The sequence below is a fragment of the Ambystoma mexicanum genome, chromosome 2p, assembly GCF_040938575.1.
Source record: "Ambystoma mexicanum isolate Mex_15411 chromosome 2p, UKY_AmexF1_1, whole genome shotgun sequence".
In the NCBI taxonomy this organism is placed as follows: Eukaryota; Metazoa; Chordata; class Amphibia; order Caudata; family Ambystomatidae; genus Ambystoma; species Ambystoma mexicanum.
This window is the reverse complement of record NC_090923.1, coordinates 333,482,714-333,505,983: the sequence shown is the minus strand read 5'-3', so window position 1 is coordinate 333,505,983 and position 23,270 is coordinate 333,482,714. Positions and strand designations below refer to the sequence as shown.

Below are 23,270 nucleotides of genomic sequence, written 5' to 3'. Positions count from 1 at the left end.
AAAGATCAGTGGGGAACGTGAGACCCTCAGCACAACTAAGGACTAGCAATCTGAGGAAAGAACCAATAGTGGAATAATGTCAGTCAGAGGAGGCAAAGCAAAGGCCAAACAGCCAACAATAGACATATTTTCCAAGACGCAGCAGACCCTGACCACCCCGGCACAGGCCCAACACGGGCGCACCAGCAGAAGTCGCCCCCCTGAGAGATGACCAAGCGATCCTCGCTGCAATCACAGAATTAAAAACCTCATGGGGATCAACGATGGCGGAGTTGAAGGCAGCGCTTGAGACTAAAATAGACGCGGTGAGAATAGAGGTCAACCTATTACGGCAGGACATGCGAGCGCTCGCAGAGAGGACAACTCGCCTTGAAAGCGCTGTGTAAACCAACACAGACACTGGCACCAGCAATACTAAGGAGGTCCACATACTGAAGCAGCAAGTATCCAACTTAGAGAATCGAGCAGAGGAAGCAGAAGGGAGAGCGAGACGTAACATACGCGTGATGGGCCTTCCAGAGGGAGAAGAAGGAATAGACCCAACGGACTATGTGGAGAATATGATTATACAGGAAATTGGAGCCGGCCAGCTTTCCCAAGGTTTCGCAATCGAACACGCACATAAGGCCTTGATGCGAAGGCACTAGCCTGGGGCTCCGGCCAGAGCGATCATAGCAGAAATCCTGAACTACAGGGACCGGGAGAAGATCCTGGAGTTATTTAGGAAAGGAGGAACGATAAAAAGAGCATGAGCGACCATAACAGCGTACCCAGATTATACTATGCAAGTACAAAGACAGCGCTATGGATATGTAGCAATAAAAAGGAGACTACACACAGCTGGTTTGAAATGTATGCTTCTGTACCCAGCAAAACTCAAGATAATACACAAAAGTAAAATACATTTCTTTGACACTCCGGAAGAAGTGACGAATTGGACGCCCAGGGTTACCCGGATGGACAGGAGGTGCAAAGGCGAGAGGCACAAGATAAGTGACATGTGATAATGCTATTGGTAGCCGAGAAAGGGATACGGGGAAGTGACACTTGACAATAAAATAATGGGGCTGCCTTAAGCATGGCATTGATTGCTCATGATGTCTAATATTGGACATACTGGACTGGAATACAGACGGCACAGCTAAAAGATGATAGCGATATTCTAATGTGATGTCTAACGCAGGAGACGTAAAAGGGACATGACCTACCCCCGGTAAATAGAGTGAAGAGGAAAGCCACTAGGGCGGAATCACCCCGCTGAGCCCCGGCGCACGAGTTGTCGGGTTAAGGGCTAGATGCAGGGCTGCCTGAGATCCAGGGATGGAGCTGGGCAACAGTTGGGAGGGTTGGGGAGTAGTAGTGGGGTAGATATTGAGTTTGGGCAAGTTGGTAAAAAGGATAGAGGGGGGGAAGAAGGGGAGGGTGGGGAGGGTGTTGGGGAGTTGGGTGCGTTTGTAGTTGGGGATAGAGCCTATAAGAGCCCACAGGTGGCAACATATCTCCTGGACAGGGACTGCACCGGTGGGAGGGGAGAGGCATATTGATCAATAATGGGAGACATTAAAATCATTACATGGAACGTCAGAGGGCTCAATAGCCATCTGAAAAGGAATAAGGTCATGATGTACCTGCGCAGGCATAAAATAGACATAGCATTGATACAGGAGAGGCACCTCACGCGTGAAAAGTTAGAAGTGATACAGAAAAAATGGAGTGGGGACTGTCATAGGCGCCACATATTCGGCCTATGCTAGAGGAGCGATTACATGGGTGGCACCGCATGTTCCTTTCCAGCTGTTACAATCCACAGCGGAAACGGACTGGAGGATGGTAATGGTAAGAGGGCTATTAGAAAACAGAAATAACTTATTAATACATATGCCCCAAACCAGGATACAACGGCATACTTTAGGTCTCTGCATAGTAAAATGGGCGGGTGCCTGGGAGGGGCAGTGATCTGGGGAGGGGACTTTAATTGTGCGCTAAACCCAAGAATTGATAGGTCAGACAACAAAATAGATAGACCCACTCCAGCGGCTAGAGCGTTGCAGTCACTTCTAATGGACCTTGGGTTTGAGGATGCATGGAGTGTGCAACATATACCAGAGAGACAATATTCCCACTTTTCAGCCCCGCAAAATTTACATACTAGGTTGTATTATTTTTTTGTCACACAAGAGCTAATGCTGAAGATAATGCAAATGGAATATAAAGCAAGGGTCCTATCAGACCACTCGCCGTTAATACTGGGATGGCAATACCAGCCCCAGAGGGCTAGGATACCCACTTGGCGCCTCCGAGCTGAGGCACTGAAGGATGCCATGTTTAGAGAAAGTCTGAGAAATGAACTAGTGAGCTATTTCAATATTAATACAGGTAGTGTTGAGTCAGCTGGCATGTTGTGGGAAGCCTTTAAAGTGGTAATAAGGGGGATAGCTATAGTGCAGGCCAAAGGATTGCAAGGAGGCATAGTGCTCGAATTACAGGAGACCGAAAACGAACTGGAGAAGGTGTCGTGAAGGGGTGGTATCACTGAGGAAGAGAACGAGGAGATACTTCGATTGCAGCAAAAATGCATGGAATGCTGGGAGAGATTGTGTAATCTGAACTATAAGAAGTATGTAGAGAGACTACATGCTGGAGGGGACAAACCAGGAAGATTGTTGGCATGGCTTTATAAAAATGGAACCCCCAGACCCACAATCAGGACAATCACGAAAGATGATGGGGGCATGGTGGACACCCAAGAAGGTGTCAATCAAGAGTTCGTAGAATATTATCGAACCCTATATGGTGATGCAGAAAGAAGCGATCATAAGAAAATAAATGAAATGTTAGAAGATATTGGCTTGCCACAAATTAGTGCAGAAGAACGGGAAGAACTAGATGCCCCGATTACCCTAGAAGAATTGGAGGAAGTAGTAGTGCAATTACCCACAAGCAAGACCCCAGGAGCCGATGGACTTTTATAAAAAAAGATACAAAAATGAGGTGCTCCCCCCACTCTTAGCAATGTTAAATGAGGCGTATGACAAGGGGAAGCTCCCGGAGACCCTGCGGGAAGCAATAATCGTACCTGTCCCGAAACCCAATAAGCCTGCCAGGGAATGCGGATACAGGCCACTGTCAATGCTAAATCAAGATAGCAAAATACTCACAGCAGTTTTAGAAAACAGAATGAGAAAAGTCATCACCAAACTCATACATCCGGACCAGACCGGGTATGTCCCAAATAGGAACATCACTAATAATCACAGGCGACTCCATCGAGTTATTGAGTATGCGAACGAGGAAGAGGGAGAGATGGCTATTATATCACTGAACGCAATAAAAGCATTTGATTCAGTAAAATGGCATTGGCTGATAGCTGCCTTGACTAATTACGGGATAGGGCCAGGGTACCTTAGATGGGTCAAATTGCTATATAGTGAGCCTTTAGCCAAAGTGAAAACAGGGGCGATAATATCAGAGAGAGGGCAGCTTAGCAGAGGCACTAGACAGGGTTACCCGTGGTCCCCAATGTTATATATCTTAGCACTAGAGCCCCTAGCGATATACCTAAGGCAACAATACAGTGAGATAGGTACCGCCATAAGAGCAGAGCCACATAATCTCCCTGTATGCAGATGATATGCCGTTGTATCTCCGATACCCTGAAGAAAACCTCCAATATGTGCTAGAAGTGATGGAACAATTTGCGTTACTGTCCGGTATAGCAGTAAATCTAAAAAAATCATGCATATTCCCGTTGGGTAGATATAGGGGGATTCCTCTAGAGCAATTGCCAGTATTACAAATACCATGGGAGGTCGACATGTTTAGGTACCCTGGGATAGATATCTACCACACGGGGAGGCAGAGCACCAACATAATACTGAGAGGGCGGTTAAGAGCATTGAAAGAAGAATGAAGTTCTGGGCGAAGCTCCCCTTGGCGGTGATGGGAAGAGGAGCAACGTTGAAAATGGTGGTGCTGCAGAGATTGCTGCACTACTTTAGTAATATACCGTATCTGACCCCTAAACGATTCTTTGCCCGATTGCATAGTATATGTAGAGATTTCCTGTGGAGTGGGACAAGAAATAGAATAGCCCTCTGGAAGCTACAAAACACACATGAGAAAGGGGGGATAAAATTGCCAAACTACGAGGTTTATTACCTGGCGAGTCAACTACAATATGTAGCAAAATGGCTGTCGGAAGACCCGACCACAGAATCTAGACTGTTTAGATCAGAATGCGCCCCGTACTTCTTACAAGAAATGATGTGGTTGCCCAGAACAGATATGAAAGAGCGTCTGAAAATTATGTTACTGGGATGGGAGATTTGGCACCAGGTCTGTCGAGCAATGGAGAACCCATCCTCATGTTGCCCGCAGGCTCAGCTTGTGGTGCTCATGGGAAAAGACGGCCAATTACTGAAGATGATTAGGAAGTATTGGGAACCAGTCGGGATAGCAATGATGGGTGATATATGGCGAGAAGGTAGAATTATGGAATTTGAGACGCTGGTGGAGGAAACTGAGCTGCATAGGGGACAATACATCACATACCACACAGTGGTGCAGCGGGTCAAAGAAACATGGTCAGAGGCAATATTGGAAGGTCAACCGGAGGACACCCTAGATGCGATATATGATATAGAAGAAGGGGGACATGAGATATCCAGAATATATGAGATGGCGATGTCCAAAGTCGGGAAAGAACTAGTACAGTTAAGACAAGAATGGGAAGAAGAGGTGGGCACCCCTATGACCGATGGGATGTGGGAGAGGGCCCAAAGATATAAGAAGGTGTTGAGAAACGCAAGGCTATAACAGATACAGCTGTATATCACCCACAGAGCGTATATGACGCCCCAAAGAATAGCTACATTTTCGAATGCAGGACGGCAAGCATGCCCTAAATGTAATGCGGAGGATGCCGGGATGGTGCATGTGTTCTGGACGTGCCCAGTGATTGGAAGATTCTGGAGGGGAAGTAGCGCATAGATCGCAGATAAAAGGGGTTAAGCTAATAGTGGAATTGGCATGGGCATGCTTGATAGAAGGGTTTCCCAGACCGAGTAAACTTAAGCATGTCAGCAAACTTAAAGATCTAGCATACATACTTGCTATGGGCTGGAAAGCATGCCATGGCCCGATAGTAGAAGTGTGGTGGAAAGATTTACAAAAATGTCCAGAAGCTGAAACTGTAGTATGGCAAGAAGCAAGCAGAAACCTTGACAGCTTGGAAGCATTTAGTGGCTACACTATTTGGGCCCATGTACGATGGGTTGAGTGATCGAGACTCAGCAGAGAATGCAGATATAGGATTCCACCTGCACGGTGCAGGAACAGAAGGTGTGTAAGAATAGGCTCAGGAGGGAGGGGGGTGGGGGGAGTGGAGGGAGCAGTATATAGTTCCTTTTTTGAAGTGATTTTGAATGTACTGCAAGTTTGGTTTGCATTATTGTTAAAAAATAAAAACTGTTTTAAAAGAAAAACTGAAATTACAAATCTGCTCAAGGAGGGGAGACAGAAAACAAAAAAAGCGCATTCTAAAAAAGGGGAAGGACATGGAGAAAGCTCTTCCGATGTCCAACTGATAAAATGGGGGGGGGGGGGGGGGAGAGGGAAAGGAAGGTGTGCAGGGGTCAGAAGAAAATGTGACTTACCCCTGGTAAAGTTCTTTTGACTGGATGTTCCCCCCACGTATTCCTCATCTTTGACATGTCCAGCATCAGCTGCTTCGGAAACAATATTTCAGCAGAGAGGATGTGCCCTTGTTAACCTTCAAAAATATTCTATTGATAGCTCTAAGAACAGCCCATAGAGTGAGCGAGTTGCAGGCACCTTCGTTCAAGCCACCCTTTACCATCTTCCACAAGGATAGGGTTGTCTTTAGGGTCAAACCTTCATGTTTGCCCAAAATCATTTCTGATTTTCATACATGTCAGAAAATTGTTCTACGGATTCTAGAATTGTCAGCTCCAAGAATGGCTGCCTGAAGGCTGAGCTCCCACACCTGAACTGAATTCCCTGCCCTACCATGGCTGATTCTATCATTTCTGATTCAAAACAACCAGCGAAACGGCAGCAGCGAGGTGGAGATGGAGGCGTGTCCTCTGATGAGTGGACAAAATATTGGACCTGCTGACTAAACTGACTCTGGATGTGAATGAAATTAAAGACAAGATGACCAAGGTAGAAGAAAGGTACACTGAACTGGCTACTAACTTTAATAGAGTTGAAACTCACTTGAATGTAATGGATGCAAATATGGAAAGGATGGAAAACCACATCAAAGACCTGCAGTTGAAAAATGAGTAGTTGTCCCAGAAACTCTGAGCAGGAAAACTTTTCAAGGAGAAGTAATATCCGGATTGCTGGTGTTCCTGAGGACGCTGAGAGGGGGAAGCCAATGAAGTTTGTGGAGAAAATGCTAATCTCTTTACTCAAACTGGACCCTAAAATGAATTTGGAATGGGAGGGCACACAGGAGTTTGGGACCCAAACCTAGCATGGGCCAGCAATCCAGACATTTTGTGGTGAAATTTTTAAGGTTTCCTATAAAAGAAATGGTACTTAAAAAAGCCTGTGAACTGCAGGATTTATCTTGGAATGGCCATAGACTGATGATTTTTGGGGATCTCAGTTGTGATGTCCTAGACAGGAGGAGAGAGTTCAGAGCAGCGAAGGACAAGGCAAAAGCAAAGAACCTTAAATATTACATGGTGTACCATGCCATCTTCCGTGTTGTCAAGGATGGTAGATTATTCTCCTTTAATGACAGTGCGGAGGCTTATCTCAGTGACTTGGGAAATTAGGTAGATTTGGAACAGCCCATGGAAGCAATTGCTTCCACTTCACAGAGGTCGTTGCCTTCCAAAAAGAAAAGATGATTTAACTTATAATTTGGTGGTATTGATTGTTTTTGGTTACTGTTCTTCCTCCCCATGTTTTTGGTTGCTTCTACTTTCTTGTTAATGTTATCTTTATAAGTAATGTTGGAGAGGAAGAAAAAAAAAAAGGAAATGTCGCCTTGTGTGAACCGTTCAGTCGGTTACATCTTGTTTACCTTTATGCTGCTTTCGTGTTACGAGATACGGACATTAGAGAAAGGGTCCTAGCAGCGTTCATTACATTCATACGTCGTGGCTGAACGTGGATGTGAATGGAATGTGGAGTAAACATGGATGTGCGGTCATCGGAGCAGAGCTCCTGTGACTCCGTAACTGACAGACTACCGCAGACGACTAACATGGAGGACAAAAACATGCCCATTCCATTGCAGGTGAGGAGGTGTTTACTGGCAGGCGATGCAAAGGGAATGGAATCAGAGCCAACCCACATAACGGAGGCACTCCGAGACCCTTCCCGCATGCCGCCGATCTACCAGACAAGTCCTTTCTGAAGGGTGACTCGCACTATGGCATTGGCATTCAACCTGTACCATTTAACCCATATCAGCGACTGCCAACGTGATGGCCCTGAAAAACAACATTGATACGGGAATCATCCATTGGTGAACGCAGAAAGGTGCCTTTCAGTGTATAACCTCGTGCCTGGAAGTGATGACATTATCTGATTGGTGCGCACCGGGGGATCCTTTTTTTTTTTTTTTTTGGGCGTGCCCACCGTTCTGCGTAATACTGCTTTTGTCAGTGATCCTATTTACTTGATTATTTTTTTTTAACAGGACTGCAATGGCGTCCAATGGTGTGCCTGTCTGCTGGGAAAGCCTCAGGGCTTAACGTGTGTAATCTGCTCTCAGGCTAGGAGACTGCTTAATTGGAAGGAATGGTGCACATATGTTATTTATTTTTTGTTTCACGGCCCGTTGCAGAGAAGCTGGAAGCTGGATGTATGCCTTTTGTTGCTTCTGGCGATTGTGGCTTTTGGCAGGTTTCCAGGTGGCAATGGACTTCGGTGCATCCGTTTCAGTTCTAGGGTGAAGTGTGTGATATGTTGTATTAGTAAAAGAAAGAACAGTCTGCTTGGGCTTGGGAGGGGGTGGACAAATGGACTCGGGTGATGTTTGGGGCTCCTTGATGCATTGAGGGGTCATTATTTACCAGCTCATCCTGGATATTAGACCATTCAAAAAAAAAAAAAAATGAATGAGTGTGGTTCAATGGTCGCTGTATGGCAACCGCAGGTTCCTACAACATTTGCAGTTTTTTTTTTGGCTCTATGGCGCATTACTTCAAGTCTCTCCACAGATTTGCCTTCTGTCTATGCAGTAAGGCCAATTGTAATTGATGAGCTATGGGCTGTTTCTGTATCTGTGTTTTTGCTGCTACTTTGATGTTCGGGGGGCAGTGATAAACTCTGGGATTTCTGGAGTTGCGGGAGTAAGGATGCAGAGGCAAATGTTTCTATGCATTAATATTGTTTCGGTTAAAAGTGCCTTAGGTGAGAGGCTTAATGAATCTTGTGTTCTTCATGTGCTTGAAGGGGGCTGGAGAGTGGGACAGGGGAAGGTCATTTCAAAGTTATTTATATTGGAATAAGGTTTCAGGTGTAGGCTCTGGAGTGATTGCAATTCTGGAAGCAGGAATAGTTGTAAATATTGGAACTCAGTATCACCTGGCGATAACGCTACCTGTGTGGTTTGATTCAAGGTGTGTATGTGTTCTATATGTTTGTTTGCGTTTCTGTTTGTCGTGTTTATCAATGTTGTTTCTTGTCTTGAGGGCACACGTGCAATTGTTCGATTTCAGCTCCCTTGGGTATCACTCATTGGGTGAACTGTTTGATTGGCTAAACATGATACAGAAGGACTCTGAGGATGGTTTAATTAAATATATGTTCTTGGAATGTTAAAGGCCTCAACATCCCGCGGAAGAGAAAGGAGGTACTAACTAGGTTGAGAAGGGAAAAGCTTGATATTGCTCTTGTTCAAGAAACTCATTTGCTGGATGAGTCGATGCACCTTCTTAAGAATAAATGGTTCACACAAGTTCTATTGAACTGTTACAGTAACAAATCGAGGGGGGTGGGTATATTGTTACGCAAGGGGTTAAATTTGGTGGTGGATAAGGTGGTGATGGATGGGGAAGGAAGAATGATTTTCATGGATGATAAGTATGAAGGTAGGTCTGTCACAATTGGATCTATCTATGGCCCATGTGCGGGTGGTAATTCTTCTTTTAATAGGATGTTATCACTTTTAAGGGACATGTCTGGCGAATACATGATACTAGGGGGCGATTTCAGTTGTGTAATTGACGGGAGGATGGATCGTGATGCGCATTGTAGATACACAGCTGAGAGTTCTAGTAAGGCATTTAGGGAGTTTTTGGACAGTCTGAGCCCGGTGGATGCTTGGAGGCTCATGCATCCTACAAACAGGGAGTTCACCTTTTACTCACCTGTCCATGATTCTCATTCGAGAATTGATTATTTCATAATCTCAGATCTGTTGAGTGAAAAAGCCCACTTTGTTGTTATTAAAGAAAGGGGGATATCTGATCACTCAATGATGACCATGCAAGTGACTATGGGACAGGAAGGTTCAGGGTTTTCTAAATGGCGGAAGAACTCCTATATTTTACAAGAATCAATCAGGGGTAATTGAATCCCTGGAAGAATTCACTAAAACTTTCTTGGACTTAAATATTGCCTCGGCTTCTGATCATGTGGTCTGGGACAGTTATAAGGCGACCATAAGAGGGGAACTCATGAACTTTACTTCAAGGTTAAGGAGAAAAGGATTGGCGGACCTTCAGAAATTGGAAGATAAGCTGAATGCAGCTCAAAAAAAATATGCAGTGTCTAACAAACTTGAGGACAAGGCAGAAATTGGTAGACTGAGGGAACAGGTTAAACAGGTGATGGATATTCAATATGAAAAAGGTATGTTCTTTATGAGGCAAAAATTCTGGGAGCAGGGGGACAAAAATGGTAAACTACTGGCTAATAGACTTAGTGGTCTCACAGAGGGTTCCTTTGTTCAAAAATTGGAAAGTGTAAATGGGGAATTTATTGTCAAAAAAGGTGAAATATGCAAAGAGTTTAGGAGGTTTTATACTACTTTATATCGAGAGGAGCAATCTCCGACACTGGACAATATGGATGTTTTTTTGATCAACTTGTTTTGCCCAGGTTAAGTGGAGACCAGGCAGGGATTGTTGATAGTCTTATAACAGAGGATGAAGTGTTGACAGCGATTAATCAACTTAATAGGGGTGAATCACCAAGCCTGGATGGTCTTCCCGCTGAATTTTACCAGGGGCTGAGTGGAGTGTTGGCTTCTTTCTTATGCAATCTGTATAATGGTTTTATGAGGGAGGGGATCCTGTCTCCCACAATGAGAGAAGCCTGTGTGGTGGTTCTGCCAAAGCCAGGGAAAGATTGTAGAAAGTGTGAAAATTACAGGCCGGTTTCGCTTTTAAATGTGGATCTAAAGATCTTTACTAGAATATTGGCTAATAGGTTAGACACGTGTGTTGGTAATTTGATTGGCGGCTCCCAGGTTGGGTTCATGAGAGGTAGGTACGGGTATGATCACATCAGGACGCTGATTGATATTAGACTACCGAAGACAAAAACTCAGAATACCCTGTTAATTTTCATGGACGCTGAGAAAGCCTTGTCAACTGGTCCTTCCTGCATCATACCCTTAAGAGAATGGGATTCGGGGACACGTTCATTAATCCCATTCGGGCATTGAACTTTCAAATGAATGCAAAGGTTTGGGTGAATGGTGCTATGTCGTCTTCTTTTTTCCTATATAGGGGGACAAGACAGGGATGATCATTGTCACCATATCTATTTAATTTGGCACTGGAGCCTCTCATTGCGTACCTCACACAGGAACCAAATCTTCGTGGCCTTCAATTCGGGAATGATGAGGTAAAAGTTCTTTGTTATGCTGATGATATGGCTATTGTCTTGTCTAATCCAGCGGAGGGGTGCAACAGGCTAAAAGAAATGTTTGATGAGGTGGGTCGGTTATCTGGAATATGAAATATCTGGGTGTTTATTTGGTCCAAGACTTGAAAAGAATGGTTGGATTCAATGTGTCTAAAGTGTTGGAGAACGTAAAAAGGGTTATACTAAAAGGGGGCCAATTGAAATTAGGATTATGGGCTAGGGTGAATGCAGTAAAAATGGTTCCTTTACTAAAGGTTCTCTATATCATACAGTCCATCCCTTTAAAATTCACTAATAAAGTCCTTGGTTCTATTGATAACGTTTTTCAGTCCTTCCCCTGGGGAGGCGGCAATAGACCGAAAGTGCCTAAATATATATTGTGTCCTGTGAAGGAGGGAGGGTTTTGATACCCGGACCTGAGGAAATACTGTACTGGTTTTGTCCTGAAAAAATTAACTTCTTATTTCTCCGAAGTAAATAGCTATGTGCCCAATTGGCATATCATGGAGAATTCTCAGGTTTCGCCTTATGCTCCAAGTGATATCTACTCTATGTCAAAGCTGCCGAATTCGGGCGTGAAATTGCAGACTGTGTGTGCTACTAGGGGGGCATTATAAAGTTTTGTGGTTCATAGTGGTGATGTCTGGATGCATTATGATGCTTCTCTGTGGCATAATATGAGTCTGCAATTAGCAAATATGCCTTTCTGCTGGAAAAGTCGGATTAATAAAGGCATACTCAAGATTCGCGATGTGTGGCACAATGATCATATGATTCCCTTTGATCAATTGAGGACGTCTTTTGGGATTGGGGGTAGGGAACGGGAGCGTTATAGGTCTTTGAAGGCTCTTTTGATTGAACGGACTGGTATGTTGAATGATGCAATGAAAGAGACCCTCAGTGTGTGAGATTATTCGCTCCTACTAGTGTGCTGTATCCACATATATAAAGTTGATGCTAATGGATAATCGGACGGTGGAAGCTTGGGATAAGCTTCGCCAGGCGTGGATAGAAAACCTTGGTTTTGGTATCCCTGTGAGGGAATGGGAATATCTACTTTGTGTGGGGGTGCAAGCAAAACTGGGTCTGGGGCTGCGTTACGTTAGGCAACGGATCCTTTATAGATTGTATTGGACGCCGTCCAAGATGTCAAGGTTGGGACATTTGGAAATGGATTCATGTTGGGGTTGTGGATGTGGCGAAGGTACTTTGATGCATGTGCTGTGGGTATGCTCAAGAGTGTCTGACTTTTGGTCTGATGTGTTGGATAGGCTGGCCATTGTGGTGGAGGAACAACTTCCAAGTACCTTTTGTTCCACTATTTTATTGTCAAACAGGGGTAGGGGAAATAAGGCTAGGGACAAAGCGGATTGGATTAATAAAGTTTTGGTGATGGCGGCAAAGCAGATACTACGGGTTTGGAAGTCGAGAGAGAAACCTAAGGTGGAGGATTGGTTACTGGATATGAAAATACTGTCCAATTATGAGAAAGATAGGTTTTTGAGACAGGGAAAGGAGGATTGTTATTTACGACTCTGGGCAGCCTTTAATTTATTATATGACTAGATTTCCTGTATCTTATGTACGATTGTTAATAAGCATTGATGGGGGGGTTTGGATTGGATGATTTATACATCATTGTTGTGCTTTTTCGTGTTGTCTTGTCTTGATTGCTGCGTGTCCAAAGATTCTTAACTGAATGTATTGTTAAATAGTATCTTATGGTTATCTTGATTTATCTGTTTCATGACTTATATTGAAAGTCATCTGACTATTGTTAATGTTCTACATTTTATGATCCATGCAATGTACTGGTGTTGAACTTGGATTTTGTTTCTGTTTTTTGTATGTTTATTCAAAATGGAAATAAAGTTGTTAAAAATATATATATATTGTTCTACCCTCTTTATATCCCCACCTCATCCTGGCAAGGAAGGGGAAAGACTGCATAGGTTAGACCCTCAGAGAGTGTTAAGCTTTTATACATCTGGAATGTCAAAGCTACGTATTGATGACCAACTATTTATTGGATATACAGGACATGAGCTGGGTCAGGCTGTTACTAAACAGACCTTATCCAGATGGATAATTCCGGCAGTCTCAGAGTGTTACAGGCTGGCAGGGAAAGACCCTCCTGAAGGTTTAAGGGCCCATTCCACCAGGGGCATGGCTACCTCTAAAGCCCTGCAAAGGGGCGTACTAATTAACATTTATGAAGCGGCAACGTGGTCTTCCATCCACAGATTCACAAATCATTATTGCCTGGAATCTTCCCTCAGTCAGGATGGTACTTTTGGTAAGGTGGTCCTGCACTCCGTCCATGAAAATATATGAATTCAAATGCTACTCCCTCCTTCAAATCAAATACTGCTGTGGGAGTCTGTCATTGATGAGGAATACGTGGGAGGACACAATCCATTCGAAGAACAAGTTACTTACGTTCTTTAGACTGGATGTTCCTCCCACTTATTCCTCATTGCCCTCCCATCCTACCCCTCAGTAGAATTCCCCTTGCTGTTACAGCTTCTGTTCCATCAAGGCTGAGTACGGTCACTCCCGGGTTTTGTGGGTATGTCTGCTGTTAAAGGGGAAAAACATAACTGAGGTCAACGGGTGCTGCGCTGTACATGCCTTCGATGAGATCATCCTTGATGGAGGCCTTGGAGGGACAATGAGTCGACGCCATCGACGCACAGCGCCCTTTGCCGAATATTTATTCCCGAAGCAGCTTATAACATCCGTCGAAGATGAGGAATACGTGGAAGGACACAATCCGTTCGAAATGAAAGCTGGACACACAGTTGCAATGTTTTTGGTTAAAGACTTTTATTAACAAACAGCCCACGTGGTTAAGGGCGTGGGATGTTGGCGACCCATTGTTTGTTTCCTGGTCCCTGGAGGGACACTGTACCTTTGGCCACGCTCCCTCGCCTTCATTTGCTGCAGACCCCAGCCCGAACGGGTGAATCCCGCAGGGTTAAGGGTGTGGGGTGGTGGCAGCCCGCTTGGGGCGTTTGCGGTCCTGCGGGGGTCCTGACCCGCCGGACTGGTCTGGACTGGACTATGAGGTTAGCCAGCCATTGTGGTGAGCCTAAGTGTTGGGGGTGGGGGGGGAGGAAGCTGCTATGCTACAAGCTATGAGTGCTCTGTAGGGGTGGTGAGGCATATTCTCCCTCTGGAACCCCTGGAACTCTTGGAACCTTTTTGCATTCTTGGAGCGGTCTCCCAGGGCATCTCACTATCCAATTTACATGATGGTTGGCCCGCCTAGGGACCCACCCAGAGAGCTTCGGATGAAGGAGACTTCTCTTCCGCCTTCTCCTCCCACCACCTGTTGCAATCCACTCTTTTCTCGAAACTTCAAGGACCCCCGGTTCTACAGGCAGACCATAAACCCATTTTGGGAAGAAGAATGAGGGGCTTGTTGTGCATGGCACTGGGGGCCGTGCAGGGAAACGGAGTATGTAATGGAGCACCTTTGGCCACTGCTTGCGATCTAGAGAGACAACGAGGGAGCATCTGGGGAGCCCATGCCTTTACATTCCCCTTATCTACAGCCTGCTGGCAGGCCCTTTATTACAGCCCCCTGGGACTTGCAGTACCATGCTGTTTCCTCTCTCAACCAATAGCTTGGCTTGCGCCTCTCTGGAGGGATCTGCACCTCCTGCTAACTTGCTTACTCCTGGTGGGGGCTTTGAGTGGCTACTGCTGATCTTCTGAATAACTTGGCAAATGGCTGTGAGAGGATCTCAAATGGGCATTTCGAAGTTGACTGTTGGTCCTGCTCCTGTGCTGCTGGACCTGCTGGACCCACTCTTGGCCTCACTCAGCACTTGGAACTGGCCCCCTCTCATCCAACCCCTGGTCCAGGTCCTGATACCAAAGTTCTGCACCCGACACTGGTTTTTCCCGAAGCACACTAATTTCCGCCTCCTGTGCCCATGACTTTGGATGTCGGAGGTGTGGGTGCAGATGGTTTGGGTACGGGTCTGGGAGGGAAGACCAGCTCTCCATCCAGCTTTGGGAGTCAGCATATGTGGGGGGGCTAGCGTATTCCTTTTTTTCTTAGCCCTCTTTGGGCTTCTAAACCCCCCCACTAAAGGAGAACACTAACCATCAGTTCCACCTTCCATCGCTTCCACCAATCCGTTAAGTTGCCCCCGTCACCTCCTGCTCCCCGAGCTGGCTGAGATCAAAAACATTCTACTTGTCCTGATTAAGGGGGTTTTGGGGGACAAGGGGGAAGGAGGTGTGGGGAGGATCAGGGGTCAGATCAGAGGGACCGATTCTTGGTTCTGCTAAAGGAACACTCCTCTTACTCTGGACTGTCCCATGCCTCTGTGGCTAGGCCTCCCCTTCCTTGAGGAGCCGACCAGAGGCGGTCCTGCCCCCAGAATCTTTAGAACAAAGGGAGATCACCGAAACTACAGTCTCGGGCATCGAGCCCTCACCATTGTGGAACCCCGTTAGGAGAGCCCAGGACATTTTGCGCCCAGTGGGGAGGGAGGTTGGTGCCCTAATCCCTGGCCTGTGTCGGCCTCCGTCTGGGCACCATTTACGTGAAGGTTGTAGCAGCTCCATGGTGTCCCAAAACTATACATCGATTCAAGAGAACCAAGGGACGCCCTTCGGAACAAATGTCTTCATTGGTTGGTGACTGTGGGGGAATGTGTGTTTGTGTCCAGGGACTCTTTGTTGGAGTGTACCAGACTGCCCAATTCTTCAGGAAATATGGCTATTGTTAAATTAGTCTTTGGGGACAGCCACATGGCAAGGGCCATCTTGGAAAAGTGCAATGGCCACGGGCAGTCATGGAAAAGTGTCATCACAGCTGGTTCATTTCCCATTCACACCCTTGTGGACCCCCCCCTGGCAACAGTCCCCTTTCAGGGGCAAATTTGACTACCTTGACTACATTTGGGTCAGAGGCGGTATGGTAACTACCAGGGGTTAGAGGCGGGCGGGACCCAACCACTGGTTTACAGATCCGTTTGGGGGCTTTCATAAAGGGGGCGGTTTTTTGCAATGTTCCGTTGTCCTTCCTTTGTTGCGTTTTTGTTATCATGCATTAGAATCATATTTTTAGTTTTATAATTGTATTTGTAGGATGGCCTTTCTGGCCGAATAAAGTTGTTTGACTGACTGACTTTGATTAACAAACAGATCAAGAAAAAGCCTCTATGACCCTGCTCCAAGAGGAATTTCCCTAGCTAAAACCAAAAACTAAGGATCTGTCTGTGTCAGGATGTCAAAATCAAAATCGTCCTTGTGTCCAAACGTTCTATACTGACGCTCACACTACAAACCAAATATTAAGGTGAAAAGGTAAATGTCTTTAACCTGGTGATTGCAAAACGTGTTCATAATTGAAAATAGAACAGATCCAACATAAAGTTCCCCAAGGTAACAGAACCTTGGTTCCAGAGGGTGATCACCTTCCCCTGGATTCTTCAATGCTGTGTCAATGTTGCTTGGTTTAGCAGTTCTTTGCATCTTTCTTGATCCACAACAATCCTGTTAAGCTAAAATGTCATTTTACCTTGCTGTTCCGTCTTTTGAAAAGTTCTGCCTTTGTTCCACAAACATAATCCTTTCTTGGGACTTCATGTAGATTTGCAACTGCCTGGTATACTCCGCTGCCAGGACTTCTTATGCACTTGCAACTGCCTGGTCTCAACGCCTGCCAGGACTTCTAATTTCCATAGATATGTTTCTCTTTTACATCCACAAATTTCATACATCTTCTTTGGTCCTGAATTTCTGGGTGTTTTAACATTTGCTTCAAGTTTCCCCCCTATCGGCATTCGATGCACTCATGTGGCTAAGGGTCGCATTTGCCTGCTTGATCTGAAAACAATCTTCTTATTGTTTCTGTCTCAGTGGCTCCAACGTTCCCAAACTGTTTGGCTCAGTCGCCGAAAATGCCTGGGGTCCCCACTTTGCTTGGGTTGAGTCAACGGCCATGTGTGGTGTTTAGCCCCGTTTGCGCTTGCGTGGCGTAGCTTTTCCACCAGTTTCCACTCTGAATTGCTTCCATGTCTTTCTGGTTTCTCTTGCGGCTGCCTTCCTTCAGGTCCCAGTAAGGGTGATGTTGCTTTCGCCAGCTGCCCAACGCCAAGAAACTTCCCTTTGTTACTGGCGTGATTTCTGCACCAAGTCCTGCTCGCGCAGCCTTCTTTTTCCTCTTTGCTGGTGAGCTCCTTGGCTCCACCACTCCGGTTCGTGCTTCCAGCTTCCAGATGCCTCAGAGAGAGATGCAACGTCTTCTTGAACAGTAGCCTCCAATAACTCAATCTTTAAATGGCACGCGCACAAGTGCCTTCTGAAAACAACTAGCACGCTCAACAAGCTTGAGGCTCCTTCTGCTCTGCATTGCTCATTGTAAGGTGCTTGTGGAAATTGGAGACCATTGAACTGATGCAGATTGCTTGGGGAAATTGTCCTAACAGTTCCATATGACATGTCAGTTCAACATGAAGGGGGAACTAGAACAGGTATTCTTGAAGCTTTTACTTTTTAGACCAGGGAACAGAGATTTGGCCTGAAGGGTTTTGGGAAAAGGATTTTCTATTTTCCTTAAAGGGGTAAACAGATGCAAGACAGTAAGCCATTAGGTTATTGAGCATAAAGGGTTTTCTTCATGGGCAAATGGGGGCTATCAGGTCTCATCTAATGAAGCCCCAACATCTCAGTGGTGGCTGTCTCTTCCCATTTGATTCTGATCCTGTCCCTGGGGGAAGCTAGGAGGGAGGTAGTGGCTGACAGTCCCTGGCTACATGGGAGGAGGTTACTGTCGGGGAATCCGTGAGGACTCCACTGGATTCGTCACAGAGGATCCTGCATACCAACCCCACTACAAACTTCTCAACTGGACTATATCTTTTTTTTTAGAATCTTTTTCCAATCCAGACTATGGTACAGGCTTACCAAAACAGTTGGGAAGGAGTGAGAGACTGAAGATAGAGTAAGTAGATCTACAATAGGGACAATTATATTAATCTGCAACAACATTCACTGTTTAAATGTTGTTGTGGTTAATTCAATATGGTATGGTTCTGCATTAACAGTTACAATGTAGTACTGTTTATTGTTTTGAAACATTTACATATATAAACTGTACACATTAAAATGTTATTTCCTAATCATATGCTTGATGGCAAAAGGCACTTAATATTTTTGGAAACATAAATATGAAGGAAAAAACAAATGAATTAACTTCTACCTATATAAAATAAGATTTGAGATGACTCATATGCCAACATAAAGAAATATGTAAAGCAATAAAGCATTCACCCAGTTCCTTTCTCCATTGTGATTTCTTTTCTTCCAAAAATGTTTTATCTCGTTCTCTTTCACCAAGGGTACTAAACAAGTCGCCATCTTGCTGTGTATTTTTGCTAAAAACAGAAAAATATAGTATTAATATATACCACTGTTATCATTGAAGAATGTATTTAAGGTTGAGAAGTAATAAAAGTTATTTCAAAGCATGACCCACGTCAGAACAACAATTGTGACATTCTTGATGAATGAATACTTCAAAATTATCTAAGCTGCATCTGCAGACAAGCCCTAAAACGGCTTAGATATTATTGGACAATCTGCCACCACAGCTAAGAGGGAGGAATTAAAATTGCATCGAAATCAGTTATCAGTGCAAAACAGAGGAGTAGTCAAAAGTAAAGAAAATATGCACACCTCTTTGGAATGGCCACAACCGTATAAAGTCCAACCATTGTGCCCAAAAGTCACCAGTTCCAAGGTATATACTTTTAAAGTAGAGTTATATAGATATTTGTAGTACCAGTGGTTATGATTAATATAAGAGTTTCAAAAGTTAGATATAAGTTCAGGTGAGTACGCATCTAAATCCAACACACTAAGATAGGCCTAGGGAGGGATTCTGAACCCAAGTTCCACCACCAAAGGTCAGGTCAGAGTGAGGACTTTACACCCCCTAGTTACCATTTGGGAGACAGGTGGAGAAAGCAAAACTATAGTAGATGTATCCCCCCTGGCTCAGGGTTTGCCGGATATCACGGTTGGAGGTTCAAGACTTTGTTTCCAGGCTTGTTCTTCTTACTTGGGTCCTACATTGAGGGTAGTCTAGACAGATGCGATACTTTGCTTGAAGGGAGCGATTGTACACCGGTGAACTCAGGCGCAGCCCCAGTACAGCTTTCTTTGGAGTGACTGGTTGTTCCAACTACCCCAGTGGTTGAAGCACTGACGAAGGCCTTCTTGCGATAAGGCCAGAGGAGCTGGGCTTCAACAGAACACTGGAGTGGTTACTGGTCAGCTGAAGGAGCCGCCTCCGGGTCGTCTGAGGGCTGCTAATATTCGTAGAAGTCTTGGTTCCAATGATTATCTTTTTTTATTTTTCATTTTCTCATTAAAGCACTGAAACACATCACAAGAGTATTCAACCACTACATTTAGGGAAATATACCAAGACAATAAATGTTCAGGGCATGTATTCCAGGTTCACCGGGCCATAGTTACCCGCCAGGATTCCTCCTCCCACCTTGTCACACAAAAATGACATATCCTGACCATCTATCAGATCAGAAACCGGCCCACAGCACCCTTGGATGAGAAAAAAGTCTGCTATCTCCATCTATTCCCGCTAAAGGGTTAAACGCCAAGCCACAATTCCCAGATTTGCTCTAGTCACCAAATTGTTCCTGTAGGTTGCTCAAAAATCCTCTGGCCTGTACAATTATTTCCCTATAAAAGGTCTTCTGTATTGTATGCGAATGTGACATCGTTAAGCCAGGTGACAACTGTAGGAGGCATACCCCTGCCCCAACTCTTGTCCACACTCCTCTTTGCCAGGACAAACAGCAGCCCTGCCAGTCAACGCCCATAAGTGCAGATGTCCCTGGTGTAGTTCAATAGTGCCGCCATTGGTGTCGCGGTTACCCGTTCTTCAAGTATTTGGCTAATTATTTCAAAGACCTTTACCCAAAAACGATGCATATCCCTGCAAGCCCATGCTAAATGAAAGAAATCTGCACAATCTGCCTGACACCTCCGACACTCTTGCTTTATCTCAGGATAGTATCTATGCAGTTTGTATCTGGGCGTAGTATATTTGATGGCTATACTTTTGAAGTACCAGTTTGTATCTGTCATTAAATGACACTTTCCTGGCTTGATTACAAATCTATCCCCACTGCTCATCTCTCACTTCAAATTGCAAATCCCTGTCCCACTTGCTGCGGGCTGAGCAGTGGCCTACTCATCACTGTTTGCTATTCTATTTTTTTTTTTTTTTTATTTTATTTGTTTTGGTAGCAAAAATTAATTTACACCTTTACAAATAATACATAACACATAGAAATCATGTAAAACAAAACAGTTTGATCAAAGTTGATCAATACTTGAACAACTAAAAACAGTAAAAAGACAGACATATTTCCAATACATCACCAGTAGTCGCAAATGGGAATCTTAAAACATCAGATAGCAAACCAAACATAGCATGACAATGATGATAAATTGGCATCGCAGCCCTCCACCAACTTAACTACTCCCACAGCTAGTTGGCTAATGCCATCAATCATAAGGAAGACAAAATCTCAAGCACCCAAAAATTTACCCTCTCCAAAAGGTCCTATTGAGTGACAGCAGTTGCTCCTCAATTATTGCAACCAGTCTGGCAGTTGCTAGTATAATGGAATTTGAATTACCCTGCATGCATCTTAGCCATACTAGGTGACATTCAAACAGAGAATAAGATGTAAAATATGCGTCCAAGCAACATTGCCTATCCTTTGCAAAGAAATCGCAGTACATAAAAAGGTGTTCCAGAGTTTCGGGCTCAGATGTATCTAGGCAAAATCTGCATCCCTCCCATTTTGCCAAAACCCTGTACCAGTCCCAATTCCTAATACGAGCACCCGTCTGGATAAGATCCAGGCGGAAGCGCATATAGGACTTTCTTGCTACTTTGTCCAGAAAACATAAAATATATGGCAGCCGCGGTGTAACTGCATGCCTAAAGGTGGCATAGTTGGTAAAGGAAGAATAGCCTCCAATCTGATCGGAATTGCGAGCCCAGGAATTTTTAAAGAAACGCCTTTTAACTTTAGCGGGGGTATTAATCAAATCATCCAGCGTCATATTTAATGAAGTTAAGATCGCTTGTATCTTCTCTTTTACTGTGTAGATCGAAGTTGGACACTTTCCAGCAAGCATTTCATGAAAGTCCTCATAAAGTGAATTTGGGGGTGGGGAGATCATTTTAGAAAATGCAGTTACAATCCTCCAAAGATATTTATCTTCTAATGGATTAAGCCCAATTCATGTATAATGATGGCGTTGGGTAGATATCCGGGAAGCCCCAAAATCTTCTTCCAAAGTTTACCTTGTAGGAGATTTAGAAGGGGCCCCAAATTCAGAAGGCACATGTCAACTGCATATAGAAGAATGGGCTCTATTTTCATGGTATAGTATTGTATGAGAGGCAGGAGGGAAAAACGACAATATTTGATGAAAATAATTCTCATTTGGGCCAATAGTGGGTTAAACTTCGCGTTCAACACTGTGCGCCATTTGCTAATAGACGTCCCATTCGATAGGTGATAGCCCAAATACTTGATCTCTTCTTTTCTCAAGATCGGCTGGGCATTTATTGTAAGGTTGAATCTCGGAAGCTTTTTTTTGGCAGTAAAAACCAATATGTGTGATTTGGCTGAGTTGATAGTCATGTTATTCAGTTTACAGTATTCGCCAAACAGGTTTAATTTATTTTGGAGTCCAAACGGCACTCTATCGAATATTATGACGTCGTCGGCAAATGCTAGCCAATGGAGCCGCAAGGAACCCAGTATTGCCGGAAAAGAAATGGAACCCTGCCAAATTTTATCAATATCGGCAAGGTAAAGATTGAATAGGACCGCAGCCAAATTGCAGCCCTGTTTGACACCTATGTACGTAGGTATGTTGTCAGTCAATAACCCTTCCGCATTGATACGGACCCTGTAAGATGTATTCCGGTGTAGTGCTGCAATTAACGCTACTAGTGTAGATGGTATACCCTAAGACAGCATCTTTTGCCAGAGCCGAGTGCGAAGCACATTATCAAATGCAGCTGAAAGATCCAGTGCTGCCATGTATGTGGTTCCATTTGACTTGGAGTGAGCATTCCGAAGGAGATGGGCTAAGATTGAAGCATTTAGTTGAGTGCCCATTGCTCTCCGAAAACCGACCTGGGCTTTTGAGAGAATGTTTAGGTCATGTATATGGACTTCTAGTTCTGACAAGATCAGTCGTGCAAAGATTTTCCCAGCTGTATCTATAAGGGCAATAGGCCTAAAGTTTAGAGGATTGCTTAGAGCACCCTTTTTGTGTATTGGAATGATTATGGCGGTCAGCCATGATTTTGGAATATTGCCAGTTTTGTAGATCAACTGGTAGCAAGGAAGGAGATATCTGGCCCAGAAATAGGGATCGTCTTTTAGGACGCAGGGGGGCAGCCCATCTGGCCCAGCTGCTTTAGAAAAATTCAATTGGGAGATTGCCCATATAATATCCTTTACATCCCAGGGACAAACCCGCGGAAAGGACAATAGCATACAACTACTTTCTGTTTTGGAATGCATAGTTGGCAGAGCATATTTTTGGGAAAAAAACTTCTCCCATTCCAGTCCCGAGATGGTCGCCACAGAGCGAGTATCTGCCTTACCTGACGGATTTCTTAAAATGGCCCATATGTCTCGAGTTTTTTTTTTGCAGAGCAGACTAATCATACGTTGGTTGACGAAGGTAAAGGCAGCTTGATGTAGGGGCTTTATTAGGTGCTTAAAGCGCTGAATGATATAGTTTTTTTCACGATGATAGATAGGAGGACTGAGTGACTTTTTCCTTATGTTGGCCAATTCGCGATTTTTTTGCTTTTTTAAGATTGCAATCTGATTCAAGTTTGGATGGGTATCCAGAGGGATACCTTTACACAGAACATCCTTCGCTAAAGATACGAGGTGTGTCTGGATCATATTGATATTTCTTTCGTTAATTTTTTCGATATTCCCCAACGATATGGAGTCGTCATGGCAAACTATAAGGTCTCTATTCACCAGAAACACCAGTTTCCTGCACACGACGGGATTCCAGTTGACAGAGATGGTACTTCTGTTGGGAGCCGCCAAACAGGCAGGAGGTGACGACATATAGGCATCACACCTCATATGGAATTTCGAGCACAGCATGCGGTGGTCGCTCAGGCCCAGATCTAAAATTGAGATTGGATCAAGCAACCCAGAGCACACTTTGGATGCCAGGACATAGTCGATGAGGGAAGAAGCATTGCCCCGAGACCATGAAGTCTGTAGAGAATGAGGTGCCAAGTGAATTGGGTAAATGCCCCATTTTTCAAAGAAACTTGTCAGTTGTTGCCCTCCAAGAGAAGC

At 44.6% G+C, this 23,270-nt stretch overlaps 1 protein-coding gene across 1 annotated transcript in view; it reads right to left on the bottom strand.

Annotated features, from left to right (window-relative positions):
- The window catches only part of CCDC66 (coiled-coil domain containing 66), a 561,787-nt gene that overhangs the window by 348,196 nt on the left and 190,321 nt on the right, over positions 1–23,270 (bottom strand). Inside the window, exon 6 of the mRNA XM_069643663.1 lies at positions 18,151–18,254. Coding sequence (XP_069499764.1) covers positions 18,151–18,254 — 104 coding nt within the window. The remainder of the gene's footprint in view (positions 1–18,150; positions 18,255–23,270) is intronic.